This window comes from Diabrotica undecimpunctata, chromosome 4 (genome assembly GCF_040954645.1).
Source record: "Diabrotica undecimpunctata isolate CICGRU chromosome 4, icDiaUnde3, whole genome shotgun sequence".
Taxonomy (NCBI): Eukaryota; Metazoa; Arthropoda; class Insecta; order Coleoptera; family Chrysomelidae; genus Diabrotica; species Diabrotica undecimpunctata.
The window spans coordinates 124,792,420-124,809,267 of NC_092806.1; the positions used below are offsets into that span (position 1 = coordinate 124,792,420).

The 16,848-nt window shown below is 30.2% G+C and overlaps 1 protein-coding gene across 3 annotated transcripts in view; it reads right to left on the reverse strand.

Annotated features, from left to right (window-relative positions):
- Nucleotides 1–16,848, reverse strand: part of LOC140439959 (tolloid-like protein 1) — a 740,970-nt gene that overhangs the window by 541,959 nt on the left and 182,163 nt on the right. Inside the window, exon 1 of one of the 3 annotated variants that reach the window (XM_072530154.1) lies at nt 823–884. The exons of the other annotated variants lie outside the window; for them this stretch is intronic. Coding sequence (XP_072386255.1) covers nt 823–832 — 10 coding nt within the window. The 5' untranslated portion in view covers nt 833–884. Of the gene's footprint in view, nt 1–822; nt 885–16,848 lie in introns of those variants that run through there. 3 annotated transcript variants of the gene reach the window in all.

Below are 16,848 nucleotides of genomic sequence, written 5' to 3' on the forward strand. Positions count from 1 at the left end.
TTAAATTAAATATGTACATTTGTAATCAAAATGTATAACAAAATTACAAACTTTCTTTGAAATAATTATCGGTGTGAGTTATCTGTCATGGTGTGTATAAATATTTTCAAATATTTATTCCAGTTCTGATATGTTAATATGGAACTTAAATAATAAGCAAATAAACTATTGATGATAACATTATTGATAAATTAATATATAATATATATATATATATATATATATATATATATATATATATATAATACTTATAGAATTGATTCCCCAAAATCAACTTTCATATGAGGTTTCCATATATTATCCATTATCTTCATGCATTTTTGGAATTAACTTCAATATCATGATCAAACAATACTTTATTCCAGAATCCCATATACATTCAAATACATTTGATATACTTCTTGGATTATTTAAATTCTCTACATAAAGTTTAAAATATGGTCCCCCATGGATCTTTGTTTTTTGTTCACAGAATTTCATTAACATATTACTAGAAACTACATTTTCCTAAAACTATATTAAATATCAGTATTGAACTGGTATGGTACCTCAACTTATTTAACCCAAAATTATTATTACATCCCATCTGGTTGCGAAATACACTCATTTTACAAAATATTTGATTTCAAATTCAACACGTGGTGTGATTGTTCCCAACACAACATTGTGGGATCGTTCAGACTAGCAGTATTGATTAAATGAATTTTGTTATTCCTAATAATATGCAAATTAACATTTTCAAATAGAAATATTATATTTAACTATAAACCGCTATAAATTTGAAATTGTTAAAGTGTTACAGAAATTATTATACAAACTCACCATTGTTCATGTCGGTTTGATGATATTTCTGCTCATGGTACAGGAAAATTTGAAATAAGAATAATTTTACTTTACACCGGTTTAAATAGAGAACTTTTACCTGTTGGTATAACCAATTTCCGGTCCCAACTGTCAGATATTAAAATTACCAACTAACTATTGAATGCTTAATAATTCAGTCAATTTTCTTTAATTTATCAATAATGTTATCATCAATAGTTTATTTGCTTATTATTTAAGTTTCATATTAACATATCAGAACTGGAATAAATATTTGAAAATATTTATACACACTATGACAGATAACTCACACCGACAATTATTTCAAAAAAAGTTTGTAATTTTGTTATAGATTTTGATTAAAAATGTACATATTTAATTTAATTTAATTACCAAATAATCACTTAAGTTTGTTCTGTAACTTTGACTAAGCTGAGTTAGTTATCATAGAAGATGTATTACAATTATTTATATTGTTACATTGTAATCTAATTATTTAAAGTTTGTTAAAGTATGCCAATATGAACACATCAAATAACTTTGATATCTAAATTTAAAATTAAAAAAATTCCAGACATTTATTAATATCAGCTTATTTCATAAAACTAGATAACTTAACTTACAGCCTAATTCACACCATTTAAAATAGAAGAAGAACTGTCACACTTTAACCTACATTTGTCAAGTTTACCTCTAAAATCTGATATATAATACATAAAAACTCATTGTCTCCAAGTAAGAGATGTAGTTCTTTTAAAATCCTCCCTTTTTAAATTTAATGTCTGTTTTGTCCCCCCGTTTTTTAAGTGTTTTCTGTGTGTTTTCTGTGTGCCTTAAAGTGTCTCAATTTTAATTTTTTCATTAGATAAAACATGTCTCCTCAAGAACTTCCCCGTTTACTGTTAAACAATTACAATAGTTAACTTGAGTTCTCCAATCAACAATACAAGATAGTTTGAACCATGTTCTTTCAACCATCAATTAATAGGGTACCGGCATGTAAGTAATGTTTTATTTATTTGTTTATTTATTATTTCATTACAGTTTAATAGACTATTTTACCAATTTATGGGTCTTACCTTGTCTGCTTAAATATTTTATTCGTTTTTAAAAACCACAGACATGTAATATTGGCATAATTACTGTAATTTATATAATTTATATCACCTATCTTTGTTTTACCTTTATTAGACAACACCCTAATATGGGTTTATTATTTTCAGCATTAATTTAACTTTGTATCGTGACCTGAAGATGCTTTGCATATTGTAGAAAGCGAAACCGGTCGTCTGTCTGATAGTTAAATTAAATTGATTGTGAGTAAGTCTAATTTATTATTTCTTTTACCTTTTGAAATGGACTCACACAAGCAACACATTCATGATTTCAAAAATGTAGACTATTTAAAATATGGTTTCTAGTTACATTTTAAGGATTAGAATATTGGACTCTCACCAAGACTATCAGCAAGAAGATCGAAGCTTTTGGATTACGACTATTTAACTTTGGCGCATCCACCAAATTCATGAATGTATTAACAAAAAATCAAGATGTACTCGTAAGATTAAAAATATGAATGATTGATAAGACTAAAAACAAAAATTATGATATTTCGTTCATATCATGAGAAATACTCGGGATATTATGCTATGTACATGGCGCAGAATTTCATGGCTTGAAAATCTCATTCGGAATAAATGGCTCTAAGAGAAGAGGAAAAATTTTATATTAACTGGGAAATAAAAGGTAAATATAACAAATTTGTTTATGCAATCATCTTTTAACTGCTAAAAACTGTTTTTTTTTCAAGTTTCTATTTTTTATTTATCTGTTTTGAGTTTAGTTTAACAAGAAACAGATGAACACACTCTCTTTGAAGTCTACAACATAATATAGATTAATATAAATCACATAATAGGAAAAATTCAGTAAAAACTCGAAAGCACATTCTAAAATAAATGGAGTTCTTCTATTATAAAAAGTGCAACGTGCATTCGGTGTACCGACAGTATACCACATTTCAACCGCAGACTATTTATGAGGTAAAGGAACAAGTAAAATGTGTATTCTGGAGAAAGGTATTTATCTTTGCTAAGAGTTAATATTTCAATATTAACATCGCATAGCCGCAGTTCGCCCTTTTGTGAAGCAAAAGATTAGGTTTCCTTAAAACTAAAAATAGGGTGTTTTTACGTTTTCAAAGTAGAGCGTCACTCTTTTAGTTCTTTATATTTAATGTTTAAATATGCAAGCAAAAAGATAAAAAATAACAGTTCGTTTTGAACCATGGTAAATTATTTTTACATCGTTATGATGTTAAATAATATTTTTGTTTAAGATTAAAATCGCGGACATTTTTGTCCATCCTATAACCGCGAACAGGTTATTTTTGACTCGTATGATCTATGTCGAAAATATAAAAGGAAACTCTGAAGAAAATATTATATATTTATTTTATAATAAATTATGGTAATAAACCAAGTGAATAACTAATATAAAACATTACTATACAGGGTGTTTCAAAAATGTATGTCATAAATTAAATCACGCATTCCGGGGACAAAAATAAATTGATTGCATCCAACTTACCTTAGTACAAAAGTGTACACAAAAAAGTTACAGCCCTTTGAAGTTACAAAATAAAAATTGTTTTTTTGCATTATCTCCTAAACTACTTGACATTTTGTAATAAAAATGGACACGGTACTTTCTTGTTCTAAAAGCATTTTTCATACAAAATAAACAACAAAATCTAAACGCACAGAAAAATTTTAAGGGGGGTGGGCAGCCCTAAATCCCCAAACTTTTGAGTACGTTCAAATCAAATGAATTTTGTGGCATCATTAGTTTAACACATTATTTTTAAAAAAATTTTGCTTCCTATCACTTTTTTATAAAATAAAAATACAATGCAATACAATAAAAAACAGTTTTTATTGAATTACTGCCCTTTTCATTAACCTTTAAAAAAATTCTTGCAACTAAATAAATGACTTAAATGAATTAACAAGTACAAAAAATGTCTAATACTTCTATAAATATGATATTACAACAAATGTTCAAAATTCTCATCCCCCCTGCCCCCCCCCCCCCCCATTCTCTTCAATACACATTTAGTACCGTTTTAATAAAGAAAACCGAATGCGCTGAAAAATCATATTTTTCTGACGAAATTGATTTGCAGCTTCAATTATTCTAACCCTCAATTGTTGTTCGTCCTGTATTGTTACAGAATACAAGAATAGACTTTCTCTTTCATAAACCCCCAAAAGCAAAAGTCCATGGGATTAAGACCTGGACTTATGGGTGGTCAAGAAATAGGTGAGTCACGACCTCTTCCAATCCACCGACCAGGATACTGCCAGCATGGGTATTTCCGGACTTCATTACTATAATGCGGTGGAGCGCCATCTTGTAGAAACCACATATTTTGCCTTATTGCAATATTCACTTCTTCCAAATACTCCTGTAAATCGTTTGTCAAGAACTGCAAATAACTATCACCATTTAAATTGTTGGAAAGAAATACTGGGCCTATTAGATTGTTATCCATAATTCCTGCCCAAACATTAACTTTGAAAGTCCTTTGGTGATGAGTCGTTTTTTTAGCGTGAGGATTTTCGTCGGCCCAAAGGTGCTCGTTATGATGGTTTGTTATTTCATTTCTACTGAAGGTAGCCTCGTCGGTAAACAAAATATTTCTAATAAAATTACTATTTCGAGTGTTTTCCATTAACAACCAATCGCAAAATTCAATCCTTTTAGGATAATCTTCAACCAATAACTCTTGAACCGTTGTTAAGTGATAGGGTTTAAGCAGCTGATCCTTCAAACGCCTCCAAACCCTTACGTGAGGAACATTTAGTTGAGCAGCTATTACCCTTGTACTTGTTCCAGGCATCTTCAAAAAATAATCGTCTATCGGGTGTATTTCGATTAGGGTATTTTACTGCATAACGCCTTGCGGCTGCTACACTATTTCCTTGACATTCACCTACGATATTCCCGATAGTTTATTGAAATCATAATTTAGTCTGATCCAACTTACTCAAAGTTAAATGCATATCTGCCATTTCCTGGCATGTGTAGGCTATTGTAATATCAACATTTTTAATATTAATTTTATTCACACAATAAATGATAAGAGACAAAAAAGTTTTAAAAATAATGTGTTAAACTAATGATGCCACAAAATTCATTTGATTTGAACGTACTCAGAAGTTTGGGGGGATTTAGGGAATGTACACCCCCCTTAAAATTTTTCTGTGAGCTTAGAATTTGATATTTCTTTTGTATGAAAAATGCTTTCAGAACAAGAAAGTAACGTGTCCACTTTTATTACAAAATGTCAAGTAGTTTAGGAGATTTTAGGATTGTTTAGCAGAAGAACAATTTTTATTTTGTAACTTCAAAGGGCTGTAACTTTTTTTGTGTACACTTTTGTACTAAGATAAGTTGGATTCAATCAATTTATTTTTGTCCCCGGAATGCGTGATTTAATTTATGACATACCTTTTTGAAACACCCTGTATAGTGCTCATACCTATATAATGGACATATAAAATATTGCGTGGAAGTGCATTTTTACAGTCTGTTTTTTTACACGCGTGGCATTTTACAAATTATTTCTTTCCAGAGCACTGTGATTTTATTTGACAAGCGAATGTTCGCTTTTTTGGTTTTATCTGGGATGGTAGCTCGATTGACAGCAGCTATAGTTCCTGCGTATTTTTCTCAAAGTTCTTCTCTCAGCTTCAGAATATAATTTTTGTGACTTAGTGGCGAATTGTTCAAAGATTTACATAAGATCCAGGCATTTATTACAGCTAATTCAAGTAAACTGTAAAGCCTGTGAAGTGGCCAACGCCTAGACGATGCCTTTACTGAATACTTGCGTGCCATTAGGCCCACTACATCAACACCGTATTTTGTCTCATTATAAAATACGATAGTTTCAGGTTTACGGGAATTACGGGAAATGGCTAAAAGAGAAGTTAATACCGAACATAAAATCTAATTCAGTAATAGTTTATGATAATACTAGTTATCACAATGTACAGATAAATCGAGAGCCTAATTCAAATTGTTTGAAGAATGAAATGATTAAATGGTTGACACAACACACTATATCTTTTACTCCAACGAGTTTAAAACCAAAATTATATGAACTCATTAAATTTTATAAGGACCGATATATAACATACGCATTTGATGAGTTGTGCCTAGAATACGGCCACACCGCCTTACGGTTACCCCTCTATCACCCAGACTTGAACCCAATTGAATTAAATTGGGCAACGGTTAAGAATATTGTCAGTCAAAAAAATGTCACGTTTAAACTTGAGGACGTAACAAAATTAGCAGAAGAAGAATTTAATAAAATCGATTGTGCAATAATATTATAAAGATAGAAGATGAACATTTTAAAAGAGAAATACAAACTGATCTATATTCGGAAATTAATCCTATCGTCATTAATCTTGGGGACTAGTCAGTGACAGTGACTGTGAGTCTTTGTCTGACGAAGACATATAAATATTATTAGTGTAGTATATATAATGTTAATTATATTATTAGTTTTTTAAGTGTTGTAATATATTTAACTTATATATATTATATATATATATATATATATATATATATATATATAAGTTAAATATATATATATATATATATATATATATATATATATATATATATATATATATAAAGTCTGTATTAGTTTATCTAAATAGTTCTTGAAAATATAATATATTTTCCAGCCGAGTCACTTATCTGTTAAGTTACAAAATATTCTTTTTTCAAATGAATGATTAAGATAAAAAGCGTTTAAGTTAAGTTAAAAAATAAAATTATAGTAAAATAATGATTTTTTTATTTTATTCTATAGCATTAGCCATTTATTTCATGTCTCAAAATATGCACGCCACAGTTTCACAATGTTCTAAGTAACCTATGTACCAACTGCATCTATCGGAGGGCGTGCTCGAAGTATCATAAATGCGCGCCCTGGGTTCTTCATATTTGGCGACTTTTGATCGCCAATATGAAGAACCCAGGGTATATATATATATATATATATATATATATATATATATATATATATATATATATATATATATATATATATATATATATAAAATAAAGTTTTATTTTGGGGTTGCAGTCATTAATAGGGCAGGAAAGTGAAACTCTTTGTTCTTTATCTAGCTTTCGCAAAATTTATTTGCTTCTTCAGGATATGCTAAAATATGGTATCAGTAAATACAATGAAATTAAAATTAAATAGCATTGTATAAAACTAGTATAAAAACTTACAACATGAGGTTAATCCATTAAATTTTCAAATTTACAAAACATTAAAACTTAACTTATTAAAATTATCTAGTTATGTAAGTACAATATTTTAATTTTATTTAATTTTGTACAAATTCATTATGACATTGATTATGTTGATGTTTGATTTATGTCAGAAAGACATAAATCTATATATATATATATATATATATATATATATATATATATATATATATATATATATATATATATATATATTTATATATATATATATATATATATATATATATATATATATATATATATATTTATATATATATATATATATATATATATATATATATATATATATCTAAATCTATATATATATATATATATATATATATATATATATATATATATATTTATATATATATATATATATATATATATATATTTATATATATATATATATATATATACATATATATTTATATATACATATAGAATAGATAAATTCTTAATATTAAACTCTCCTAGTGATATTTGAAGTATATCTGACACAAGATTAGCCCTTAATTAGTTTCATAAATCGTTTAATCCGGATCTGGTCAAAGCGTGTCCTCAACTGACAACAGTGATTAACGTTGCCCCAATTTGAAATACACAACCATATGCGCTGCGTTCACGCCGAATTCGAAACGGGAATTATCCTATAGGATAGGTCGGAAGTTAAGCGTGCACATACTCCATTACCATGTTTCAGATTTTTACTGCGAATGTACAAGTATCAGGTGATAGTATTCATTTTTAAAATGCTTGGGCCATTCACTAAAAAGGGGTAAATATCCGATTACCAAAAATGTTAAAATCATGAAATGAGTTAGTGTTTTATACAGATCATTAAATTAGACATTAAAAAAGTGCTCAAACATAATACGATAAAATGTTATAATGAATGTGTGAAATAGACGTTTCGATAAGCCACAATATGAATTCAAAAATTGCTTTGATCACAATATCGGTGATATTTTGAAGCAGCTTTCGATAGAGGTGATTGTAAAATTAACATTACCTCATTTATACATTGTTTGCACCGACATATATCCAAAGCTTTAGGAAAGTACTAAAAATTGTGGTAATACCAAATCGGAAAAACTACAAAACGAGGTATCATAATTATATAAACCCATATTATTTTTACCAGTGATATTTAAAATAAACGAAAAATTGTTAAAATCGATGCACCAATTTGAATTTAAATAAATCGTCTCAAAAAGAATAAATTTTTTTTCGGACCGATCTTCCCGCAGAAAACACCGCGACATCACCGTAGATGCAAATTTTTGATTAAAGATATATCTCTTCAGCCTTAAGTAATCCAACTTTGGACGTACGCCTCCCCCAAATCAATCCAGTGTTTTCTATTTTGCGCCACTTGCTTCCAGTTGTATCCTCCGATCTTCTTAATGTCATTAGCTCATCTCATTTGTGGTCTTCCTCTGCTTTTCTTTCCTAACCAAAGTCTCCATCACAGAATAATAAACAATCAGAATGCTTACTCTGCTTGAAAAAATGCCAAGATAGAATCAGCCATGTTTTAGTCGGAACCAGTGCTGTTCAGTGACATTTTATCTGGTGTGTATATTCAAATTAACCCGGTTTAATTTATTTATGGCAACTATAGACATAATATGTACTATTTTATTTGTACTTTTAGTTAAAGAATAGATTAAATTATTTCAAATGTACCAAATTATTACATTTGAAATAATTTAATCTATTCAAGTACAAGGTACTTTGTGCAAGAGAACTAAAATTGGATTTGGGAGTTAGGCTGGCAAGGTGTTATATTTTCTCGACTCTGCTTTATGGGATAGAAGCATGGACACTTAACGCGTCGACTGCTAAAAAGTTGGAAGCATTTGAAATATGGGTGTATAGAAGAATACTGAAGATATCATGGACCGAGCATGTAACAAACAACGAAGTCATGAGAAGAATCAACAAAAGAATGAAAGTATTGGAAACCATCAAGACACGAAAGCTGCAATACCTGGGGCATGTTATGCGTAATGAAAGATACAACCTACTTTAATTGATTATACAAGGGAAAATCCAGGGCAAGAAAAGTGTAGAAAGAAGAAGAATCTCATGGTTGCGTAACTTGAGGAAACGGTACGAATCACATCAATTGAACTATTCAGAGCAGCAGCATCTAAGATCAGAATAGCCATGATGATTGCCAACCTCCGTCGCGGAGATGGCACCTGACGAAGAAGACTAAATTATTATTTATCTCTAAAAATTTAAATTACAGTTCTGTCGTAGCTTGTCACAAATTTCTCAATTCGAGTCTATGTTTCCGTCTAAAACATGGCATTCGCGTGCTGACAAACTTCAAAGACGGCATCTGAGAGTGCTCATTCTGATTGTTATTTATTCTGTGGTCTCCATTGTTGTATTTCGTGGTTCCATCTTTTATCCTTTAGTTGGGCATTGTGTCCTGCGAAGCTCCATTTTAATTTGGCAGCATGTTCTCCTGCGTCTTTTACTTTGGTTTTGCTTCTAATCCATTTTTTTTTCTATAAGTTTCACCCGGAGCATTGATCTTTCAATCGCTCTTTGTGCCTTTACTATTTTATCTATATTAGACTTGGTGAGTGTCCACGTCTGTGAACCATACGTGAGTATAGGGAGGATACACTGATCGTAAATTTTGGTTCTCAAATAGTGTTCTATTTTAGTGCTTTTCAAGATCCAACTCAGCTTTTCAAATCCTCCTCACGCTAACCTTATTCTTCTGGAAATTTCGGCAGTTTGATTTTCTTTGTTAACTTTCATTATTTGTCCCAGGTAGATGTATTCGCTTACTGTTTCTAAATTTATGTCGTCCAACCTTATTTCTCTAATGTTTGGTGTATTTGTCATTATTTCTGTTTTTTCCAAGTTCATCCAAAGTCCTACTTTTTCCGAAGCTTGAAATAGTTGCGTCATCATGTTCTGTAGTTCTTCAAAACTTGTAGCGAATATTACAATGTCATCAGCGTATCTCAAATGACTCAGTTTTCTTCCATTAACATTTATTCCTTTCCACAAGAAAACTAAGTTCCTGTAGCTGGCTGTATACCATGTATCACAAAAAATTTATTAAAATCCTTTATAAAATATAATTAAAATACACAATCGGGCTACATCGCAAAACGTTTTCGGAATATATGTTTCATCATCTGTGTGTCTAGGTGTACTTACATGTTTTAAGCCACTAAATATTTGGGTAAAAACCCGTTAAATGTTATTAATTTAAATTTAGGTTACATTATTCGATCATATATGTTATGATGTTAAAGTTACAAGTAGAATTGATGACATGGCAACGTAAGACTGTACATGAGGTTGCTGGTCCTGAGACAAAGTGTCTTCGAGGACTTGTTGATAGCAATTCTATCTCAACTTAGTTGTAAAGTGTTTTCATCTCTGCTGTTTCTAACACTCTTTTTGTTCTGTCTCTGTCGGGACATGTTTCTGCCGCGTATGTGATTATTGGTCTGATGACTGTTTTCTAAATTCTTCCTTTCATTTTTTTTTCCGACAGGTTTATTTCTCCATATTGTTTCATTCGGGCAACCTGAGACTCTGTTTGCTCTATTCGCTTGATATTGTTCTTCTGTTTCGAACTTTCAGTGGCTATACAATGTGATGCCTGGATATTTAAATTCGATCACATACGATCAGCATACGTTGTATATCATCTTTTCTTTGACAGAGTAGGATTACATCGTCTGCATAACAGATTATTTTAACTTGTTGTTTTTCTCCAATTTAGCCCCTTACTGCATGATTTTTTTATTTTTTATAAAAAAAAATCTATGATTACAAACTTGACTTTAAAATTACGATAAAAATTTAAAAAAATCCTACTTGGTTAGTTTTTTGTATTTTTTTATTTTTTTTGTGGGTCATATATGGCACACTAGGCATTAAAACAAGATTCAACAAGTAAAATTAATAAAAAAATGACGTTTATTACTTTCTAATTATAATAATTATTTAGTATGAAAGTTGTAAAAATAATTTCTATCTTTGTTTAAGCAAAGAAAAACATTGCACTTCTCGTATTTTATTAAGCTTTTTGAACCACAGGGATATTTGCAAATTTGCCTTTCACTACACCATAATGGAAGATGACCATATCCATCTGTTCGTACATCTTAAATTTTAATAGCTCCACACGGACAATCCCTTTTTGTAGTAAAACCAGCCTTATTAAACTGGTTTTACACAAAAGATTTATTTGCATAAACACTCTGCTACTGCCATTTTGAAATCTGCCAGAGCTTAATTATTATGCTTATTATCATTTTTTCTCTAAAGAATCTACGCATTGACAGTTATCAAATCAATAATATGGAAAAATATACGCATGTATCATTTTTTTGATCTGAGTTTGATCCTATAATATTCCAACATTGAATCCAGGAGATCTAATCCCCGCATATAGTTGTAGATCGTTACAGCTTTTGGACATGGAACCATTGTATGTGTCTAATCCTTTTTCGAAAACCGTTTAACTTAAAATGTTCTCATACTTCCAGCATATGTTGATAAAATGTTGCTAATTTGTTGTCATACCATGTAACAACAAATATTTTTTACCATCAATTGTTACGACTTTTTATACAATAGCTCCTCGGTCCTTCTTTTTTAATTCAGCCTCTTTTGGCATATTACTGTTTGGCATTTTAACTGTTTGTAGTTGTAACATACCTTGTTTCGTTAGATAAATTAGCAATTGGACGCTGTTGAACCAATGATCAAAGAATATTTTGTTATTTGCTCATTTATGGCTAAAAATTCCTCTATCGGAACTTTGCGTAACTGATTCTTTACTTTATTTAGTAGCGGTCTAGTTTAGGATTACCGGCAGCAATAGCATTGTTATTGTTCGCAAAATGTAAAAAACGTTTTATTTCTTCCCATCTATTGCATGACATAATATCTGAGATCAATCGATGATTCAGGCTGGAGTTCCAATAACTTCTAGCGTTTGGTAATTGCACTGTTGGCATATAAATATAGGTTCCTAAGAACTGTTCTAGCTTATTTTCAGAAAGATTCAAAGGCTTTTGAGGTCTGTTTTCAACTAAATATAATATAGTTTGATAAACTATATATATCTTTGATCATCTCATTTGTTAAAAAATTTAAAAAATGTGTAAGGGGAATCCATTTTTTACAACTCAGGTGGTAGGTCAGTTGAACCGAGAAATCTTATATCATTATCTGATGTTACCAAATTTCTTCTTTTCAAATTGGATGACTTTTATTTCTATTCTTTATTACATATCATGGTAATTCGTCTAAAGAAAAATCATCTTCGCTATCCGAACTGCTTTCCAAATCCGTTTCTGGGATAATAATATCTATCTCAATATTATCTATTATATTATCTTCATAGTCTGACTCTAGGGCTAATATAATAGGAGAAATATCATCATCTGATAGCCCTTCGTCTTCACTACCATCAGGTATGTCCACTACCACAAGAGTTGCACCATAAAACTTTTTTGGGTCCATTATCTAAAATAAAACAAATAATAATACCCAGTTTAAAACGCATGTTGTGCCATACATGAAAAAGAGTTTTGCAAGACAGTGCATATTTTGGCATATATGGTACAAGCATATTTTTAATCAAAAAATACCAAAATATAAAGAAATACGTAAAAATTCAGAAATTCTTTCTTGAAGGTCTATTCTTGGTGTTGCTATTTTTTTTGTACAAGAATATTTAGTAGAAACTTCGATAATTGAATATCAAATTGTACAATTCTTATGAACAGCTGTCAGACCGCGGCCATTTGCAAATTTTTATAAAACTTCACTTTGCTACATTGAGATGGCGCTTCATTACCGGTTATACCAAATGTGTGCTCTATATGGATATGCATAAATACTTTAAAATAAGATTCGATCTCTAACGGTTAGGTATAAAATTAAGTATTGTGCCATATATGACCCGCTGTGCGGTAAAGGGTAATATCCTAATAGGGAATAAGTTCTTACTTTTTTGTTATTTTATCTACAATTAGGTTGAAAAATAGAGGACTTAGGAAATCTCCCCGTACTATCCCATTGCCAGCTTCAATAGGGTCAGTTAGTTCTTCATCTATTTTTACTTTTATTTTGTTGCTTTGATAGATATTTTCGATTGCTTTGATTATTCCTAGAGGCATCTTTCTTGTGTACAATAAGTGGATAACGTTCGTTAATTTGACCCGGTCAAATGCCTTCTTAAGGTCCACGAAACATAGATATGCCGGTTTGTTGTATTCTATTGATTTTTCTTGCACTTGTGTCATTATAGTTATAGCGCCAGTGCATAATATTTCCGACCTAAAATCTTGTTCTTCTGCTAGTGTTATAATTTCGTTCAGTTTGTTTGTTATTACTGTGGTTGTTAATTTTAGTGTTGTGTTTAACAAATTAATTCCGCTGTAATTTTCTAGGTCCAATTTGTCTATCTTTTAGAAGAGAAGTATTAGGATACTTGATCTCCATTCTTGGGGAATTCTGTTTTGTTCTATTATTTTTTGGATTAGTTTTAATAGTTGTTTGGTCAGATCTGGACCTCCATACTTTAGGAGATCGTCGGTATTCTGTCCTCTCCTGTTGATTTTATGTTTTATAATTACCTTATTGCTTCCTTTACCTTTTCCTCCTCAATATTTCATTCTTTGTTTACCGTCACCTCTGGTGTAGGTGGTTCATTATCATCACCTTTAGCAAATATTGATTCTGCCCATGTTTCGTTCTTAATGTGTTTCGTTTTTATTAGTTCGTTCATCTCTTTTCTTCGTCCTATGATCTCTATATTTCTTTCTGAGTTCCATAGAAATCGTGTTTCATCTGTTTTCAGAATATCTGCCAGTGTTTCCTTTTTATTCGTCTAACTAAAGTATTCGTTCCATTTCTAATTCGTTTATTAGGTATATGCCTGTTGTGTTTCTTCTGTTTTGTATTAATGTGTAATGTGTATGTGTAATTTAAGCCGAATAATATCAGAGATGCTGCATCTGCGTCAAAGCAGGTTGAAGCTGATGCTTCTAAATATGGATTATGGATCATAATATCATGGATTCTAATGATATGAAATTCTATTCTATGAAATTTAGATGGATATGGCTTTACTTGACTCTAATTCAAACAATAGTGTCTAGTTTAATGTTTGTAAAAATATTTAATCTGAATAAAAATGTTTTGTTTTTTTTTATTTTAATCAAATTGAACTTATGTTTGGGGAAAAAATTATAAGTAGTTTTTTTGCAAGAAAAAAACAAATTATTTTTCAAAACTTAAGATTTAACCAAAACTTTATATTTTCCTTCTAATAAAATCAATCAAAGATATGAGTTTTCATTTACATTTTCTATTTATTCTAACCCCTTCAATTGTTTTACTATTTATATTTCTATTGTCCATCGAATTATGGGCAGTGCTTGAATCTCTAGAAAATGCACGTATAGATTCAAGATACACTAACATAATTAAAAACATAAATGAAAATGCCACCATGCAGAGAAAGCTGGACGAAAGCACAAAAACTAGTCCGATAAGACTACAACAGGGAGTAAGACAAGGAGACACCATCTCTCCCAAACTATTTACCCTTGCTCTAGAAGACATTTTTAAGAAACTAGAATGGAACAATAAGGGTATCAACGTCGACGGATTATATTTAAACCACTTGCGATTCGCAGATGACATAGTTTTAATAGCCGATAATATCTAAGAACTAAATGATATGTTACAACAATTAAATGCAGTTTCAGGAGCGGTAGGCTTAAAAATGAACTACAGCAAAACAAAAATACTGAGCCGAGACCAGACAAATATAACAATACAAAATCATACCATAGAAAATGTTGAACATTATGTATATCTAGGTCATGTTATCAAACTAGGAAAACCAAATCAAGATGCTGAAATTAAAAGAAGAACACAACTGGCATGGGGCGCTTTCGGCAAATTAGCATATATCTTGAAAAACACCTCCATTTCTGTAAACTTAAAGAAAAAGGTGTATAACACATGCATACTACCAGTTTGTACTTACGGCTTGGAGACAGTAGCCCTTACCAAAAAATCTGCTAAAAAATTAAAAACAACGCAAAGAGCAACGGAACGAATCATGCTTGGAATATCACTAAGAGACAAGATTAGAAACACCGAGATAAGACGTAGAACGAAGATTAGGGATATTGTGAAAGAAATTGCAAAAATGAAATGGCGCTGGGCAGGTCACGTAGCTCGATGTAATAACAACAGGTGGACACGGAGAATTCTAGAATGGAGACCAAGGACGACAACAAGAAGCATGGGAAGACCTCAAAAAAGATAGGTAGGTGACATAAGAACAGTGGCAGGCAAACAGTGGATTAGATTGGCACAAGATAGAGAAAGATGGAAGCAATTGGGAGAGACCTACATTCAGGAGTGGATGGAAAATGGTTGACAAAGAAGAAGAGATTGTCTGTGAAATCATCTACTTTTATTTGTTAATGTTTCCTTTTGGTAGTTTATTACCTTCTGTTGTCGGTTAGTAATGATCAGTTTTCTTAAATTATCCTTGGTGCAACAACTAATAAAATTGGAATAAAACTTAAAAACTAAAATTTAAATGATATAAAAAAAAGTAGTTTTTTTATCCTATATTTCATATTACGTCAAACAAATACCTATTTTCAATCACGTTAATCTTATTTTCTTAAATAGGGCTCCACATTGAGGCACCTCACTCTATTTAAAATTTGAGACGTTGCAAATATTTTAATCCAACTTATTAAGATTGGACAGGTTTTCAATATCCTAAATTGTTTGGTGCTATACAATGGCACTATTGAAAGCAAACACAATTTGGACCGTTATTCAATCTGTTACACGAAACGAAAGTCACATCCGAAGAATTTCGCAACAATAAAAATGTATGTGGTTTCACAAAGACTGTTTTTCAAGCTCTTGATTAGATTAGATTCTTTTTAAACCCGGCAAAAAAAATAAATAAATAAAAAATACTGGCCTTCCCATCATTTTGGGTATTAGAAAAAAGTATTATCAGTTTTGTAGTAAAATTGTAACCAGATATAAAAGAATAAATATTATTTTTAACTATTTTTTTTTTCAAAAAGCCGCATCAACCGTAAAAGGTTATTAGCGAAAGTTTATTACAATATATATAGCCCAGTCTGGTTAAAAAAAAGGTGGAAAAATGTTTCGCAGATATCTGAAGCTTGTAAGACATAGGTGGGGGATACTAGATGATGAATAGATGAAAATATACTCCTAGTTTTACCTTGCGTTTTTTTTAAGCAATAATTTATGGTCACAATTTGATTTTTTGTCTATAAATTTTTTCCCTTATATTTTAAATAAACAATATTTACGTCATTTTTTTATGTCAAGAATATCTTTATTTTCCCGTTTTTTTTAATTAAAATTGATAAATAATTTACAGAGATATTTGCAAAAAAGCAGTTTTTTTGCACTAATTTATATGTTTTATTAATTTTTTTATTAACAAAATAAAATGGTATTAATACATTTAAATATCAAGGAATTACCATCTTTTAGATTTGTGCGTAATTTCCCCCCGATCAGTCAAATATTTTATAAGTTATTTAATTTGTTTATCCCTTAGGCTAATTATTTAAACTATTGAGCTTGCCCTATGCATGATGCTAGACACATTCA